At 47.1% G+C, this 16,021-nt stretch overlaps 1 protein-coding gene across 1 annotated transcript; it reads right to left on the minus strand.

Moving 5' to 3' along the window:
- Positions 1-1,357: 1,357 nt before the first annotated feature.
- Tmsb10 (thymosin beta 10) lies at positions 1,358-2,500 on the minus strand. Its single transcript, XM_021165129.2, has 3 exons — positions 2,359-2,500; positions 1,935-2,046; positions 1,358-1,661 (listed from the first exon to the last, which is right to left on the minus strand). The coding sequence occupies exons 2-3, from the start codon at positions 2,032-2,034 to the stop codon at positions 1,627-1,629; spliced, it is 135 nt and encodes a 44-aa protein (XP_021020788.1). The 5' UTR covers positions 2,035-2,046; positions 2,359-2,500; the 3' UTR covers positions 1,358-1,626.
- Positions 2,501-16,021: the final 13,521 nt, after the last annotated feature.

The following is a 16,021-nucleotide window of genomic DNA, read 5'->3' on the forward strand; positions in this document are numbered from 1 at the left end:
GGGGGGGGGGGGGGATGATGTTTGGCTTCTTCAAACTATGATGAGGTTCATCATGCTCAGGCCCTGTCAATTAAAGTGCACTGCGTCAAGCCCGTGGGGGAAGGGAAGCATGGTAGCTGCTTGGCTTTAGCATGACCTGAGATGAGGCCAGTGAAGATTCAGTAGGTTTTCTCTCTTCTTTCTTGTGAACTAATGAGCTTATGAGGCCCACTTACAGGAGCATTAGCTAGAGACTTCTTACTCAAGCATTGGGACTTAATTCAGCCCCATCCTACCCTGGGTCACTACAAAAGCTACATCTGTGGGAATCACTAACAGCAGAGAAAAAGAGCCCTTCCCTATTCAGAGGTGATGGAGGCCTCCAGGTACCAGCTGGAGTTGATCTGTTATGTAAACCAGGCATTGGCTCCCCAACCTGTCTGTCCACTGATCTGCCCTGACTGCCTGTCTCACTACTAGGTTTTAAATTTCTTGTGACCAGGAGGATACAGCTCATTTGAACTAACTGCCCTCATCTATTTATCCAGTCCCTTGGGGGTAAGGCAAAAATGTGGGGCAAACTCTATCCAATTGTTTCCCTCCCTCCCCTCCTCCAGGAAAAGGCTACCCCTGTAATTATAAGCCTGCTTCGGTGCCCAATACCCTTGGGCTCCTCCTCCATTAGCCCCACTGTGCTGGTCCCACCCCTTCCCTGTGGGTCATGAAAGGGTGTGACCTCCTTCAGTTCTGCCGCCACAATGCTCGCACCCGCTGCTCTCTTCCACCCTCAGCCTATACTCCCTCTATAATGGCTAATGCATTCGCATAAGGTTCAGAGACAAAAACTAGGCTGATCTCCGTGGCTGCAGTTCTGATGACGTTTGTTCGGCAAGTTGTGATAAAATGCGGTTTTATCTGGCCTTTGTTTTTATTCACCTCATTCTGTTAACACCCAATAGAAAACCTTGTGTTTGTGTCTGAGGGATGGACCCCGACCTCGCCCAATTTCCCACATTCCTGAATGATTCTTTGCATCCTTTCCTCTCAGACTTTAACAAATCACTGCTTCTGGTGTGCGTGAAAGGTTAAGAGGGCAGAAGAAAAGGTAGGATTTGAAGAGCCGGATCAAAAGCAAAGCTTAATCTTTTGGACAACATTTTTCAAAATGGGGTTAAAATTGACATGGATCGCATTAAGGGCGAAGCAACTGAGAACCCAGGAAACCGCATGTCGAGAAGCACGTAAAACAAAAATAAAAACGATGCACCCTCCCCGGCCAGCCCATTCTACCACGTCCCCTCCTCTCTCCCTGCGGCACAACTCACTCCCAGTACCGCTCTGCCCACGCATACTCAACTAAAAAATTCAGACCACGCCAACCATGCCACGAGGTGTTTTATTTTCATCAATCATACAAATAATTTTCTATAATATCCCAGGGCAAACCGGTGAAATTTGGCAGTCCGATTAGTGGAGGGGTCCCCTTCAGAGACCCGCGGGCCGGTGGCATCGGCTCGGAGTGCCCGGGTTTCACAGTGCAGCTTGTGGCTCGCGTCCATCTTGCAGGTGGCTCTTCCTCCACATCACGAGGGGGTCTTGGAGATGACGGGGCGGGGTGGGGTGGGGTGGGGAAATCTTCCTATGCTTTTAGGAGATTTCACTCCTCTTTTCCTGTTCAATGGCTGCGAAGGGAGGGATGTGGTCATTGGAGAATGGGGCTACCTTACAGCCCCCCATACCCAACCCACAAACCTGGTGTGGGTGAGGCACCCACGAGGCCTGCGGACAGAGAAGGGGTTTGGAAGAGACAAAGTGCTTTGTGTGACTGGAAGGGTGGCTGTAGCCTTAGATTCGGGGTGGGAAGATAGTGGCCGGATGGGGATGGGGGTGGGGGTGCCGGGCTGGCACAGCAGGGAAGGGAGGAGCGCTGGGGTGGGAACCCGGGGCACACTTACTCTCTTTGGTCGGCAGGGTGTTCTTCTCCTGCGTCTCGGTTTTCTTCAGCTTGGCCTTATCGAAGCTGGCGATTTCCCCCATGTCCGGCTTGTCTGCCATTTTCTTACAACTCTGATGGGCGAAACAAGGCGATAATGGGTGGCCTGGGGCTTGGGGGTGACCAGCGCGTCCTGGATCCCGCGCCTTCCGCGAACGCCTCTCAACGTGGCATTCCCAGTCCTGGGCGTTCCCGCAGCCCGGAGGCCGAGGATCCTAGACTCGTCCACCACACCCTCCCTCCGAAGCCCCAGGGCGTGGCCTGCTAGCCCCAGAAGATTCCAAACCGCCGGGTCGCCTGTTGCAACCGAAGGGGAACGCGCCCGCCAGCCATAAGCTGGCCCGACCCCACCCAGGGTAGGCCCCAAGGCCGGCGCTGTGCCTTACCGTGGATTCTCCTTCCGAGCTCGCGCTCCAGGTGCTCCCACTCTCGTTGCTGCAGCAAGAGACAAAAGAGCGGCGCCCGCCCCTCGTCTTATATACACCGCGCCCCGCCCCGCCTCTCGCCCGCCGCAACGAGGGCGTGGCCAGCCCGCGCGGGGGGGCGTGGCCAGCGCGCGCGGGGGCTGGGGGGCGCTCAGCATCTCCAGGCTGCCTGGGGCTCCGCCCTTCTCGGCCCGCGTTCCTATCCCGTTGCGATCCCGCGTGGAGGGTGGCAGGCACCAGCTCCCGGTGGTCTCTTTTCCTGATGCATCTCCTTTTCCTAGTACCCAGGAGCCTGCTGCTCACCCCGCGGGAAGGGCGTGGGGGGGGCAGCGGGGAAGGACTTGGGGTTTTGTTGAATGTATGTGTGGTGTAGGGTTGTGGGTGTGCGGGCGAGCACGCGCGCTCTGCTGCAGCCCCGCTCGCGGGAGACACCCCACCCGAGTCGCCTCAAGTCTCTTGCGTTTGCCTCTCTAGAGTCCCCTTCTTTCTATTTTCTTGTGATTGGTGCTTCTTAAAACAAGCTGTTTTCAGGCATTGTCTAAGGGCGGAGGTGGGAGCTAGGAATCCCGGGAGGGCTCCGCTGTTCCTTTTCTCAGTGGCCTTTTAGAAACACTGTACTGGAGGATGCGGTTTTTCTCCTTCAGTTAACCTTCAATGTGGTTTTTAGAAGGAAAAAGGGGAAAAAGCTCCTGTGCCTGCGAACCTTGCTTTTCTTGTTAACCCATTCCAGGAGTGGGATACTGCATTCTTGAAAAAGTTACCTCTTCAGCTCCTACAACCCCCGTGGACAGTGAGTTCTATTATATCACCCAGGGCTGAAACGCCATCCATCCCCAACTCCCATCCCTTTTCCTGTGTTGAATATGGAGCATATTCCACTGATAGGAGAAAAAGAGGAGAAACATTTCCTGAACGGCAAACTTCATGGTTCAGATAGACAGACAAAGAGCAAAATATCTTTGCTTGAAGTAATACGAGTTTAGTGGGGGTGGGGGTTGGGGGTTGTGGAGAGTTGTCTCATCCACGTGGGGCTCACCCACACGGTGGCTTACAAGCATCTGTAGCTCTAGTTTTAGGAGACTTGGCATCCTTTTTGGCATCCTCTTCTGGCCTGCTTGGGCACCAGGTATGAGTTTGGTGTGCATAAAACACTCATGCCCATAAAATAAAAATAAATCTTTTAAAGAAAGTTGTTTCTTATGTAACACAATTCTGTGATTTCTGTGCTAGTCTCCTTTTTTTTTTTTTTTAAATTATTTTCTTTAGAAAGGGCGTCACCTGTCTATGTAGCCCTGGCTGACCTGGATCTCAATATGTAGACCAGCCTGGATTTGAACTCACAAAGATTGGCCTGTTTCTTGAATGTTTGGCCTAAAAGCCTGTGCTATCATGCCTGGCTCTGTGCTTTCTATTGCATAGCGACTGGTATTCAGGCCCCCTTTCTCTTGTTATTCCGGACCCCTCCATCTTCTGTATCCAGGCAGTGGACCAGGGAAGAAAGGAGGATGAAAAGTCACACTAGAATTTAGCCTCAGATTCAGAAGTCGCTTCCATCACTTCTGTCTTCATTTCCTTGGCCTAGAATGTAGTCACGTGGTCTTACCCTAAATCCAGGAAATCTGGGAAACCGAAAGCAGGGCTGGGCGGATTGAAACAGTCTCTACTTGTTGAAGGATCTGCTAAGCTTGAACATGAAACTCTCCAGACATCCAGAGATAGTATCTCTCTGGAGGGTGTTACTGGCACCCGATTCCGTGCTGGATGCAATGCTAACCTTAAGTTAGGTTTGGACTTCCTGGGCTTCACCTTGAAGTCGGTGCATAAATGTCCAATTGTACAAGGTTGCATCCAAGGTGAACTCCAATCCCTTTTCTCTTTATTGAGGGAAGAAATCTGATTCTTCTAGGTGTAGGCATAGAGAAGAGATGCAGGATTCCCAACAAAGGATCATCAAGTCGACTTGCAGGCATTCCCTGTACTTGCTAAGTTCAGCTCAGCGGCTCGTTTCCAGAAAGAAAACACCCTCAAAGGTGCTTAACAGCTGTGGCCGGTCTGGAGATACAACTGAATTGATAGATGCTTGCCTAACATACTTGAGGCCCTTGGCTTCATCCTCAGCACCACATACACTGAGCCAGAAACCTATAATCTTAGCTAGTGGGAGGTAGAGACAGAAGAATCAGGAGTTTAAGGCCAGCCTGAGCTACACAGTGAATTAGAGGCAAGTATGGGCTACCCGAGACCCTGTCTCAAACACTAACCAAACATAGATGAGAAAAAAACAGGTCAAAGCTAGCCGCCTCATTCAATCTAACAGGCAAGGACTTTGAAATACCCACAAGTACCTCAACTGTTCTCCCACCAGTTTTTACCTCTAGGTTGGCCTTAGTGACTTTCTTCTAGTAAATGTGGCAGAGATGAACTTTTATGACTTCAGAAGCCAGGCCATAAAAGACCACATGACTGTGAGCCACTGTCCCAGAGCTTGGTGCCCCCGGGCTCTGAGAGAATCCAACATCTGGAAGGAAAGGCTGCATGTCTGCATTCCACAGAGTGCAGTGGAGACAAACTGTCCCTGTCCAAACTGAATTTAGGAGCGAGACACACATGGAGGCTACTTGAAGTTATTACGTTTCTGAAAGTTTTGTTAGAGCAACAAAGAACTGGAACAACAGCAAGCAGGAAAAAGTTAGAACCTAGGGGTGCCAGAGTTGTCCTCTGTGTCTTCCATGACACTCACATTTAACTCAGTATTTGCTGGGTGGATATGGAGTGTGTGGAATGTGGAGGGCAATGGTGAGACACTTGGAGTAGAGAAAGGATCCAAGCAACAGGTCTTCCGCCTGGTGTTCCACTAACTGCTGGTGGTGCCATGATCGGTGACACCATTCCTGTCTGCTGCTTGGAGCAGACCATCTTACTCACTGATGGCTTCCGGTAAGCTGTCCCGACTCATAAACAATCACATTTCCACTTCTGTTGAGAAGGATGAATGACAGGGAGCTGGAGAATGAATAAGTAAGGACTTCACAGGGCCTTACGGTGGCTTGTAGAGGGTGGGGGATGGGCAAGGGGACAGGGTGATGGGAGGGGCCTTTTCAGACTTGTCCGGGCTGACATTTTGTTTTATGAACTTTTATTACTTTGAGGCAGGATCTCACAATCTCAGGCTGGCCACGAACTTGGTATGTAGCTGAGGATGGCCTGAAGCTTCTTGCTTTTGCCTCAGTCGTGCGGGGATCGCAGCATGAGACACTACACCTCTTTGTTTGGTATTGAACCCAGGGCTTTGTACATGGCAGGCAAGTGCCCAACTGAGCTACAGCTCATAGCTTCAGTATGACATTCTCCTTTTATCGGAAACTGGAATGTGATGGTATGGACCGAATGGTAATTCCAGAAAGCCTCGGAGCTGAGGGACAGCTGCTGAGGCCTCTTGGCTAATTATTAACCTTACCCAGGAAAGGGTTCCATGATGGACGTGGTGGCTATGATTCATGAGTAGAGTCCAGATCATGCCCCGTCCCGCGCCTTTTTTTTTTTTTTACTCAGGGTCTCACGTAACCCAGGCTGGTATTAGCCAAGAAAGACTTTGAACTTCTGATCCTTTTGCCTTTCTCTCCCAAGTACTGAATAGCAGACAAATGCCTGCATGCCTGGTTTATGTGGTGCTAGGAATCGAACCCAGGACCTTCTGCAGGCCAGATGAGAACTTAACCAATGGACCTACAGCCCCAGTCTCTAGATTACTTTTGACTCAAGGAAACCATTCACTCCTGCTTCAGGGCTTTTGACTGTGCTCTGCTGTCATTAAGGAAACTGCTCACATGTCCCTCTCCTCAGAGGACCTCAGCTACCCTTACATAGTGGCAGCAACCGTGCCATTCACTTAATCGTGTTTCCTTTTGTCTTCATAGACCCTTCCTCTAACCAGAGCGTAACCAAACATTCTATACTTTCATTTTCTTAAAAGAAAAAAAAAATCCCTTAACAGGAAATGAGAGACCTCATCTCTCTTCTTTGCTGCCACTTCCGCAGTCTGCATTCTTTTGAACAAATGCTCAAATTTCCCAGTCAGAACGGAATGAGTTATTACGGGGAGTGGTAATGAGTTCTCTGACTGGAGGTATATTCACTGAGGAGTGAGCAGCTGCGTGTGGGCTATTACAGAAGCTTAGACATGCTATCTGTATAGCAGGTCCACATGCTGTACGGTGTGCCAGAGCATGCTCACTGGGAGTCAACACATCTGTCTTTCTGCTACCTCTAGAGCTGTTGTGACATTTGTGGAAAACCCCTTTGTGGGATTAGTTTTGCCGGTTCTGTGTGAAGTCAGACAAAAGAAGCACAGTAAACACACCAGGGTGCTACCTGTGTGTGGTTAGTGTTAACTGTCGATTTGACAGAATCTAGAATCACCTAGAGTTGGGCCTTTGGGCATGTTTACGAAAAATTATCCTGATAACGTTAATGAAGGTGGGAATGAAGGCTGGCCACTGTGCAAAGCGCTGTTCCTTGACTGGGATCCTGGTCTGGAGAAGGGGGGCAGGGCTCAATAGCAGCGCACACTCCTGCCCTCAGCCGCTGCTTTCGAAGAGTTATTTATGTGCCCCTATGTGAGTTTCTGTGCTCCACATGCGTGCATGTCTCCTCAGAGGTTAGAAGAGAGTGTTGGATCTCCTGGTGCTAGAGTTACAAGCGCTTACAGTCTGCTTGGTGCCTGTGCTGGGAGCCCAACTTAGTCCTCTGCACACACAACCACTGAAGCGTCTCTGCAGCCCTCTTGATGTTTCTTTTTAAACAATTAGATTTTATGAGTATGTGTGTGTGTGTGTGTGTGCTTGAGCACATGAATGCAGGCCTATAGAGGTCAGAAGGTCACCTGTGGACCTGTGGGAGTTGGGTCTCTCCTTTTACTATGTGGCTCTCAGAAACTGAGCTCAGGTTTTCTGGCTTGGTGCCAGGTGCCTTTACCCATTGAGCCATCTCCCTGGCCAAATATGAACTTATGTTATATGTTCTTCGGTTTTTGAAACAGGGGCCTGCTATGTAGCCAAGGCTAGCCTTGATGTTGCTGTGTGGTCCAGGCAGGCATGAGCTGCCCCTGCTTACCCAGTGCTGGCTTTTTCATGGGAATGCTGTTACACGGGTCAAGGACTTTCCTTTTAGAATCTCAAGAATATCCTCTAGTTACAATCTTCTGTCTATGCAGAAGTGTGTATATAAATATATCACGGGGGCTGGAGAGATGGCTCAGCGGGAAAGAACACCGACTGTTCCTCCGAAGGTTCTGAGTTCAAATCCCAGCAACCACATGGTGGCTCACAACCACCTGTGATGAGATCTGACACCCTCTTCTGGTGTGTCTGAAGACAGCAACAGTGTACTTATTTATAATAATAAATAAATCTTTAAAAATTAAATCAGGTACATTTTAAGAATGGACATATGCAGTTTAAAGATAAAAAATTAAAACAGAAACATTCTTACATGCCTAAGAGGAATCAAGCTCTCTTCCTTCTCTTGAATCTTTACAAGAATTCCCTAAGTAATGTATGGGCCCTTGAGCACTTTCTTGTTCATGTGGCCCACTGCTCTTTTTTTTTTTTTAATAAAGCTTTCTCAATAATTTGCAATCAGTGTGAATTTTATTTCAATTCTTTAAAAAGGGGGGCCAGAAACATGAGAGCCCCTGGCCCAGACCCTGAGTACCAGCAATAGTGGCTCTGTGAGGCGAGAGCTGTCTTTCTTTAGATGAAGCCACGTATTTACCCACGGCTATCTGATGTGATCCCCGCCCTCGCTAATCCTGAAGAAAGGCAATTGCCATGATGTAAACAGCTCTTGGGAGAGGTCTGTGTGGCAAAGAGTGGAAGTGTTTGCCCAGTAGCCACCTAGGAGCTGAGGTTTGCCAACGCAGACTTGGCAGTGTGGCTTCTGGACTTAGGTGAGTTCTCCCTCGGGTGACAGAAAATTCTACTGGCAAATCATGGCTAGCTTCAGGAGCCTGGGCCAGAACCATCTAGTTAAACTATTCCCCAAAACTGGGAAGACAAGCCAACTTTGGTGTCTTATGTTGCAACTGTTTGAGGTGATTTAGTATCCAAGAACAGCTAAGTTATTCCACTCTTGAGAGTAGGGAGAAAATATGCAGAGAGAGAAAGCAGGATAACATCTGGGGAAGAGGAATGGAGAGTGTTAATTTATGCTGTGGGCCTAACCTAGGGATTTGTGCTCAGACAAGCACTGGACCACTGGGCTACCCTCAGCCCAAGGGAACGTGATGCTTCTCCTTCCGTGTTAACTTGACTGTCTGTGGAATGACCTAGGAGACGGAGCATGTCCACCATGAGGCTGTTTCCTGAGAGCTTTAGCTGAAGAGAAAAGACTCTCTCTAAATGTGGATCTCACCACACCATGCTATGGGCCGGGGTCCTGGCCTGAAACAAACAAACAAACAAACAAATAAATAAAGGAAATGGAGCTGAGCAGTCATGACACACACCTTTAATGCCAGCATTCGGGAGGCAGAAGCTGATAGATCTCTGTGAGTTCAAGTCCAGCCTGGTCCACAGAGTGAGTTCCAGGACAGCCAGTGAAACCCTGTCTTGAAAAAAAAACAAAACTAACCTCCCTCTGCCGGCACCCCCCCCCCCCGCCCTCGTCCCTCGTCCCCTGTCCCCCAAGCCCCAACCAACCAACCAACCACCCACCCATCCAAAAACCCGGGAAAATGCAGGACACCAGCAGCTGAGCGCCAGCATTCACCCCTCTGCTTCTGCACTGTGGACACAATGTGACAAGCCACTCCATGTTCTTGCAGTCATCCCTTCCCTGCCAGGGTGGTCTGTATGCTCAGGATGTGAGCCAAGTAAATCCCAACAATTTATAAGATGTGTGTGTGTGTGTGTGTGTGTGTGTGTGTGTGTGTGTGATTTTGTCATAGCAAGGAGAAAAGTAGCTAACATAGAGAACTTCTTACTTCATGGTACAAACTTTGAGACAAAAACCAACCAACCAACCAAACAAAAAAACCCTAGAGGTGGAAACTTGTGATGGTTGCCCATCAGGGTGCACACACTTAATGCCATTGAACTGTACACTTAACAATAGTTAAAATGGTAAAATTTGTATTATGTAAATTTTGCCACAATGAAGAAGAAGTAGAGGGTTGGGGCTATAGCCCAGTGCTAGGGTGCTTGCTTGACATTGGAGATCCTAGGGTCAATCCCAGCGCTGAAAGCAAAACAAAGCAAACATTGAAAAGGGAAGAGATGATGGCTTCCTGCTCTTCCAGAGGCCCTGAGTTCAGTTCCCAAAACTGGCATTGGGCAGCTCACAAGCTCCTGTATCTACAGCTCCAGGGCACTTGACGCCTTCTGAGATCCAAGGGAAGCTGCACACAGGTGTCCATGTCTAGATGCAGGCATAAGCACAGGCACAGGCACAGACATAGATAGACACAGACACATAATCTCAGACAGACAAAACCAAAAAAGTGGGAAAATTGTGGGGAAGAAAAGACAGTCAAAGTGAATGTTGTAAGAAATAAAGTCTAATAGTTGACTTACAGAAGCCAGCTGAGATCCAAATACAGAAAAACAGAAAGCACTGAAGCCTGTTAGAGCCTGCTTGAGCCTGCTAGAGCCTGCTAGCCTAGTTATTCCTCCACAACCAAACTGTTAGTCTAGCTACCTAATCACCAGCCCACTAGTTTGGATCAGAAAATTAGCAGCTGGGCTTGCCTAACTCCATGCAGACCTGACAGAGCCATGTTCCTGATAAGCTTTAAAATAAACCTGATGTGGGACTGGAGAGATGGCTCAGTGGTTAAGAGCACTGACTACTCTTCCAGAAGTCCTGAGTTCAATTTCCAGTAACCACATGGTGGCTCACAACCATCTGTCACGGGGTCCGGTGCCCTCTTCTGGTGTGTCTGAAGACAGCTACAGTGAACTCATATGTATAAAATAAATAAATAAATCTTTAAGAAAAACAAAACCTGATATAATACACAGAGACGAATACATGCAGAGTCTGTGTTTAGAAAAAAAACAAAAAACAAAAAACCAAGCACATGAAGCAAAGACGATACTCAGATGACGAGTAAGACTGAGCCCTCTTGATTATTCATCTGAAGAGGGTGAGGTTTAAAAACTTTCCTCTGTCCTCAGTCAGGGAGCCTGCCATTCCAGGCTGACACTGAAATGCAGGTGCTATGCCTGCAGGTCTGTCTCTCTGTCTGTCTGTCTGTATATCACTTGTGGGGCTGGTGTGTGCAATGAAGAACTGTAGTCAGAGGCTGCTGGAAACCATCATGTCGGTGCTTGGCTGCCTCTCCAGCCCCAAACCCATGCTTAGTAATGGAAGGAAAGACACTGTACACGTGCCACAGTGTTAGCTTTGACTAGTCCATGGGTAAGGGGACAACTGGTTTTATGAGTCAGGCCACAGGTCTTCACGTGTCTCCAGCCCCTATGGTCTTGGAGCCAATCAGACTTGTGTAAGATAGTAAGTTTTAAGGTTTTGTTTTGTTTTGTTTTGTTTTTTAATCATCCAAGAATATTAAGGACATTTCCCAGGGTGATATTAAGCTCACATGAGCACAAAATGAAATGAAGTTGCCACCAGAAAAATATCCACCCTTGCTGTGATCCTGACTCTGCCCTCTGCCTTATTCCTTTTTAAGTAATTTATTTTGAAGCAACCATAGATTTATGGGAGATGGTTGGGAATCTACTGAGGTCCCTTCTACCTCTCTGCTATTTTCCCCTAATTACAAAACTATAACAACACAGTATCAAAACCAGCAAGTAGACATTGGTGCAAACCATAACAGACCTTTTCCAGTCCTTATCAGTTTTACACGCACTCGTTTATGTCTATGTGCGTGCACTTTATGCAGTTTCATTACAGGTAAAGAGTTGACTGACCACCACCACAGTCCAGATACAGACCTATTCAGTCACTTCTAGCGGAGTCTTTCATGCCATCCCTTTAAGCTCAAAGCACACCCACAGTAACCCCAGTAGCCAAGTTATTCTCCATCTCTAAACTGCTGTCATCTCAAGACGACCCTTCACACATGAGAACAGGAGTAGAACCCCTTTGAGATCTTGGCTTCTTCTGCTCCATTGTATCTTTATGATCTATCTTAGATCCTTGTCCTGTTCCTGGATAAAAGACTGGGACAAAAGCAACTCAAGGGAGAAAGGATGTATCTCAGGGAGACAGTTCATCATGGCAGGGATACTAAGGCTAAGGGACCTTGAAGCAGCTCATCTACCACACCTGCAATCAGGAAGCAGAGGGCGATGCATGCTAGTGCTCGGCTCACCTTCTCTGTTTCATGAGTCCATTTATTTTATGCAGTCTACCTAAGCCAGGGAACGGAATGGCAATGCCCACAGTTAAGATGAATATTTCTGCATCAACTCACCTACTCTATAGAATCCCCTATAGGCATGCTCAGAAACTGAAGAATCCCATACAGTCTCTTGTGGCTTGTCTCTTGGGTGATTCATGTTTTAAAAAACAAAATTTAAAGACTGATTATTCTTAATTATAAGTATATAATTATAATTTAGTTAAAATCCAGAGGTGTTGGATTCTTTGGAGCTGGTGTCACAGGTAGTTGTGAAGCTGCCTTGCACAGATGCTCAGACACAAACTTCCATCCTTAGCAAGAGCAGTCACCTCCTAGGTGACTCTTGATCCTGTTAACAACTGATGCCAACTATCACGAGGTTCATCCACATTGTTGAATACATCTGTCTTAGCTAGGGTTTTACTGCTGTGAACAGACACATGACCAAGGCAACTCTTACAAGAACATTTAATTGGGGCTGGCTTACAGGTTCTGAGGTTCAGTCCGTTATCATCTAGGTAGGAGCATGGTAGCATCCAGGCAGGCATGGTGCAGGAGGAGCTGAGAGGTCTACATTTTCATCTGAAGGCTGCTAGGAGAATACTTCCTTCCAGGCAGCTAGGACAAGGGTATTAAAGCCCATGTCCACAGTGACACACCTCCTTGAACAAGGTAATACCTACTCCAACAGGGCCACACCTCTTTTTTTTTAATGTTTATTTTATGTGTATGAGTCATTGAGTCCCATTACAGATGGTTGTTGAGCCGCCACGTGGTTGCTGGAAATTGAACTCAGGACCTCTAGAAGAGCAGTGAGTGCTCTTAACCGCTGAGCCATCTCTCCAGCCCCAGGGCCACACCTCTTAATAGTGCCAATCCCTGGGCCAAGCATATACAAACTATCACAACATCATTCATTCTTCTCTTTATTTTTGGGGATGGAGTCTTGTGTAGTCCAGACTAGTCTCAAATCTGAGATCTTCCTGCCTCAGATTCCCTCGGGCTGGGATTACGGGTGTGAACTGCCGTATCCAGCATTTCATTCCTGAGTAGTAGTCATTTCCTGTGGTATGAACATATCACCTCCTCAAGGGCATTTTGTCTGTTTACACTTTGGAGCTTTCAAAGTAAGCTAGGATGAACCTCTACATAATTTAGACATGGGAATGTGTGTGGACAGGTTTTCATTGCTTGAGATGGCTGGCTGGGTGATTCGGTAGTTTGCCTTCTATAAGAGATGGCCCAACAATTTTAGCAGAGTAGCTGCACTATTTTACATTTACTGTCAGTGTTTGAGAGCTCCGTCCTCATCTACATATTGTCCTAGTTTTGATTTTACTTGTCCTTTAAACTAAATATTTCTAAATATTTCAATTACTGTCAAAGAGAACACTGTATATTATGTACTATGGTTTTAACTTCTATTGCCTCAGTGGTGAGTGGTGTTGAATGATTTCTCATCATTGTATTGCTTTATTGAAAATACCCATTGTGACATGTGTAGTTAATTGTATTACCCAGGAATTGGTTGAGACCAGCAGGAGGATCACCTCAAACTCGAGGCTAGCCTGGTTGAGGTAGAGAGTTCCAGGTTAACCAGGGATATATATGCAGACCTTGGCCTAAGACACTTAAGACCCTGTCTTTCCTCCTCTGTGCACATGTGGATGCTAACTCTCCAGTTGTTGGATTCTGCCTGTCTTGATTTGTATGTGGATTCTCTGTTCCTGCCCAGAATTGACCAAGAACAATTCTCTCTTCTATTTTCTGCCCCAGACTCTAAGCTGACACAAGTCTCTGAACTGTCAGTATGAGACAAGATATGTCCACTAGCAACAGAGGAGGCTTTGTTCTAGGGTGTAACCCTCCAGGCTCTGTGCCCTGGTACAGGAAGAAGGGAAGGATGCAGAGCCGTGGGTCTCAGTGGTCCTAAGGCTTTGGCCCTTCAGTTTGGTTCCTCAGGCTGTGGTGATCCCCCAACCAGAAAATTACTTTGTTGGTACTTCATAATTGTAATTTTGCTACTGTTATAATTGTAATGTAAATATCTCTTATATAGGATACCTAATTTACAACTCCTGTGAAAGGGTCACTCAGCACCTGAAGGGGTTGAGGACCCCTTCCCCTCCCCCCTCCCATTGAGAACTGCTGATGTATTGACTCAGGAATTGGTGAGAAAAAAGACTCTCAACAAAGTGTGTTGTTCTCTTCATTGACTCCACCAAGCTCCTTGGTAATAGAGAGGGCATGAGCACACACACACACACACACACACACACACTGAAATAAAAGAGCCCAGACACCACAGAGCAGAGATGAGCTGTCTCTGGTAGGTTCTATCTGGTCTCCTGACATCAGAAATCACATAGATTACCTATTACTCGTAGATTATTTATGAGATACCATATAGATTACGTTTTTTTTTGTGGTGTATTTGTGCACATGCAGTGCTTATATATGAGTATGCAAGTGCATACATCCCTCCCTTTCTCTCTCTCCCCCTCGCTCCCTCTCTCACTCTCCCCCTACCTCTGCACACATGCACGTGCACACATTCACCTGTGGCATACACATTGTACTGGCTAGTTTTGTGTCAACTTGACACAGCTGGAGTTATCACAGAAAAAGGAGCTTCAGTTGAGGAAATGCCTCCATGAGATCCAACTGTAAGGCATTTTCTGTAAGTGATCAAGGGGGAAAGGCCCCTTGTGTGTGGGACCATCTCTGGGCTGGTAATCTTGGTTCTATAAGAGAGCAGGCTGAGCAAGCCAGGGGAAGCAAGCCAGTAAAGAACATCTCTCCATGGCCTCTGCATCAGCTCCTGCTCCCTGACCTGCTTGAGTTCCAGTCCTGACTTCTTTCAGTGATGAACAGCAGTATGGAAGTGTAAGCTGAATAAACCCTTTCCTCCCCAACTTGCTTCTTGGTTATGATGTTTGTGCAGGAATAGAAACCCTGACTAAGACACACATTAAGAGACCAGAGCAGGATGCAAGTTAGATAACTTCTGCTTGCTCTCTGCTCCATTGTCATGAGACAGGGTCTGTTGTTGAGCCAGAAGCTTGCCCTTTTGCCTAGGCTGGCCAGCCAATGAGTTCTGCAGATACTCCTGAGTCTTACTCAATGAACCATGTGCCCTGCTCTCAAACCACTATGCTGGGCGTGTGGGAGGCCTGATTTGTTAGAAAGCCAACATCACTGTAACTCTCAGTGAAAAGTCTTTTGGCCACTGCTAACCCTAGTTCTGTTTTCTCTCCTTAGAAGCTATCACAGTAATTGACTTCTAAGGCATGTTTTCAGAGAAAGTCACATAAGTATGTACCAGTGTGACACATGCATTCTCTCTCGCTCTCCCTTTCTCTCTCTCCTCCTTCCCCTTCCTTCTTTCTTTACTTCTTTTCCTTAACTTTCTCATTAAAAAATTAAATAAAAAACATTATTACTGCTTGATATGGTGGTGTGTGCCTTTAATCCTTGCACTGAGGAGGCAGAGGCAGGCAGAGGCAGGCAGAGGCAGGCAGAGGTAGATCTCTCTAAGTTCTAGGCCAGTCTGGTCTACATAGAGAGTTGCAGCCCAGCCATGTGTATAAGCTCGAATACCAGGGGAGACATGATCTGTCAGAGAACTTTACGGAGTTGGTTCTCGTCTTCCTTTAGGGCAGTCCTGGAATTGAACTCTGGTCACTACCCTTTATGCCAAGTCACCTTGCCAGCTTGGGTTGATTTTTATCCATTTTTCTTTCCACTTGTAGAGAGTTTCTGGCCTTAAGTTCATGATCCTGAGTGCTGAGATCCCATGTGCACGCCATTTCCCTATCTCTTTCATCTGTGTTCACAAGTCATGTGTTACTCTCTGCACTTCCCCTTTCCTTCTGCCTCCACACTTCTTGGATAAATGATCATTTCCCTGTAAATAATGCACGTGCTGATACTGACAGCTGCTTTGAGCTCTTACATGGGCTGACTTGTATATTTCTTTTTGAGGTAGGGTTTGTCTATGTAGCGGGGGCTGTCTTTGAACTTGAAATCCTCCTGCCTCAGCCTCCTGAGTGCTAAGTTTACAATGTATGCCTCTACTTGCTTTTATTTTTAATGTTTAAGTTATAACAAAAAATTACCTATATATATATATATATATATATATATATATATATACTTGTAACTCAGTTATCATTAGTAAATTGTCTTATTGTGGATGTTTTTCATTAACCCCATCTCCCAATCCCTTTGCCTCACATTTACTCTTTTTTTTTTTTT

Source organism: Mus caroli, chromosome 6 (genome assembly GCF_900094665.2).
Source record: "Mus caroli chromosome 6, CAROLI_EIJ_v1.1, whole genome shotgun sequence".
NCBI classification, from domain to species: Eukaryota; Metazoa; Chordata; class Mammalia; order Rodentia; family Muridae; genus Mus; species Mus caroli.

Coding starts and splice junctions, on each gene's coding strand:
- Tmsb10 (XM_021165129.2), bottom strand. CDS start 2,034: ATGGCAGACAAGCCGGACATGGGGGAAATCGCCAGCTTCGATAAGGCC. Junction 1,662..1,934: donor CACCCTGCCGACCAAAGAGA/GTAAGTGTGCCC, acceptor CTCCCTTCGCAG/CCATTGAACAGGAAAAGAGG.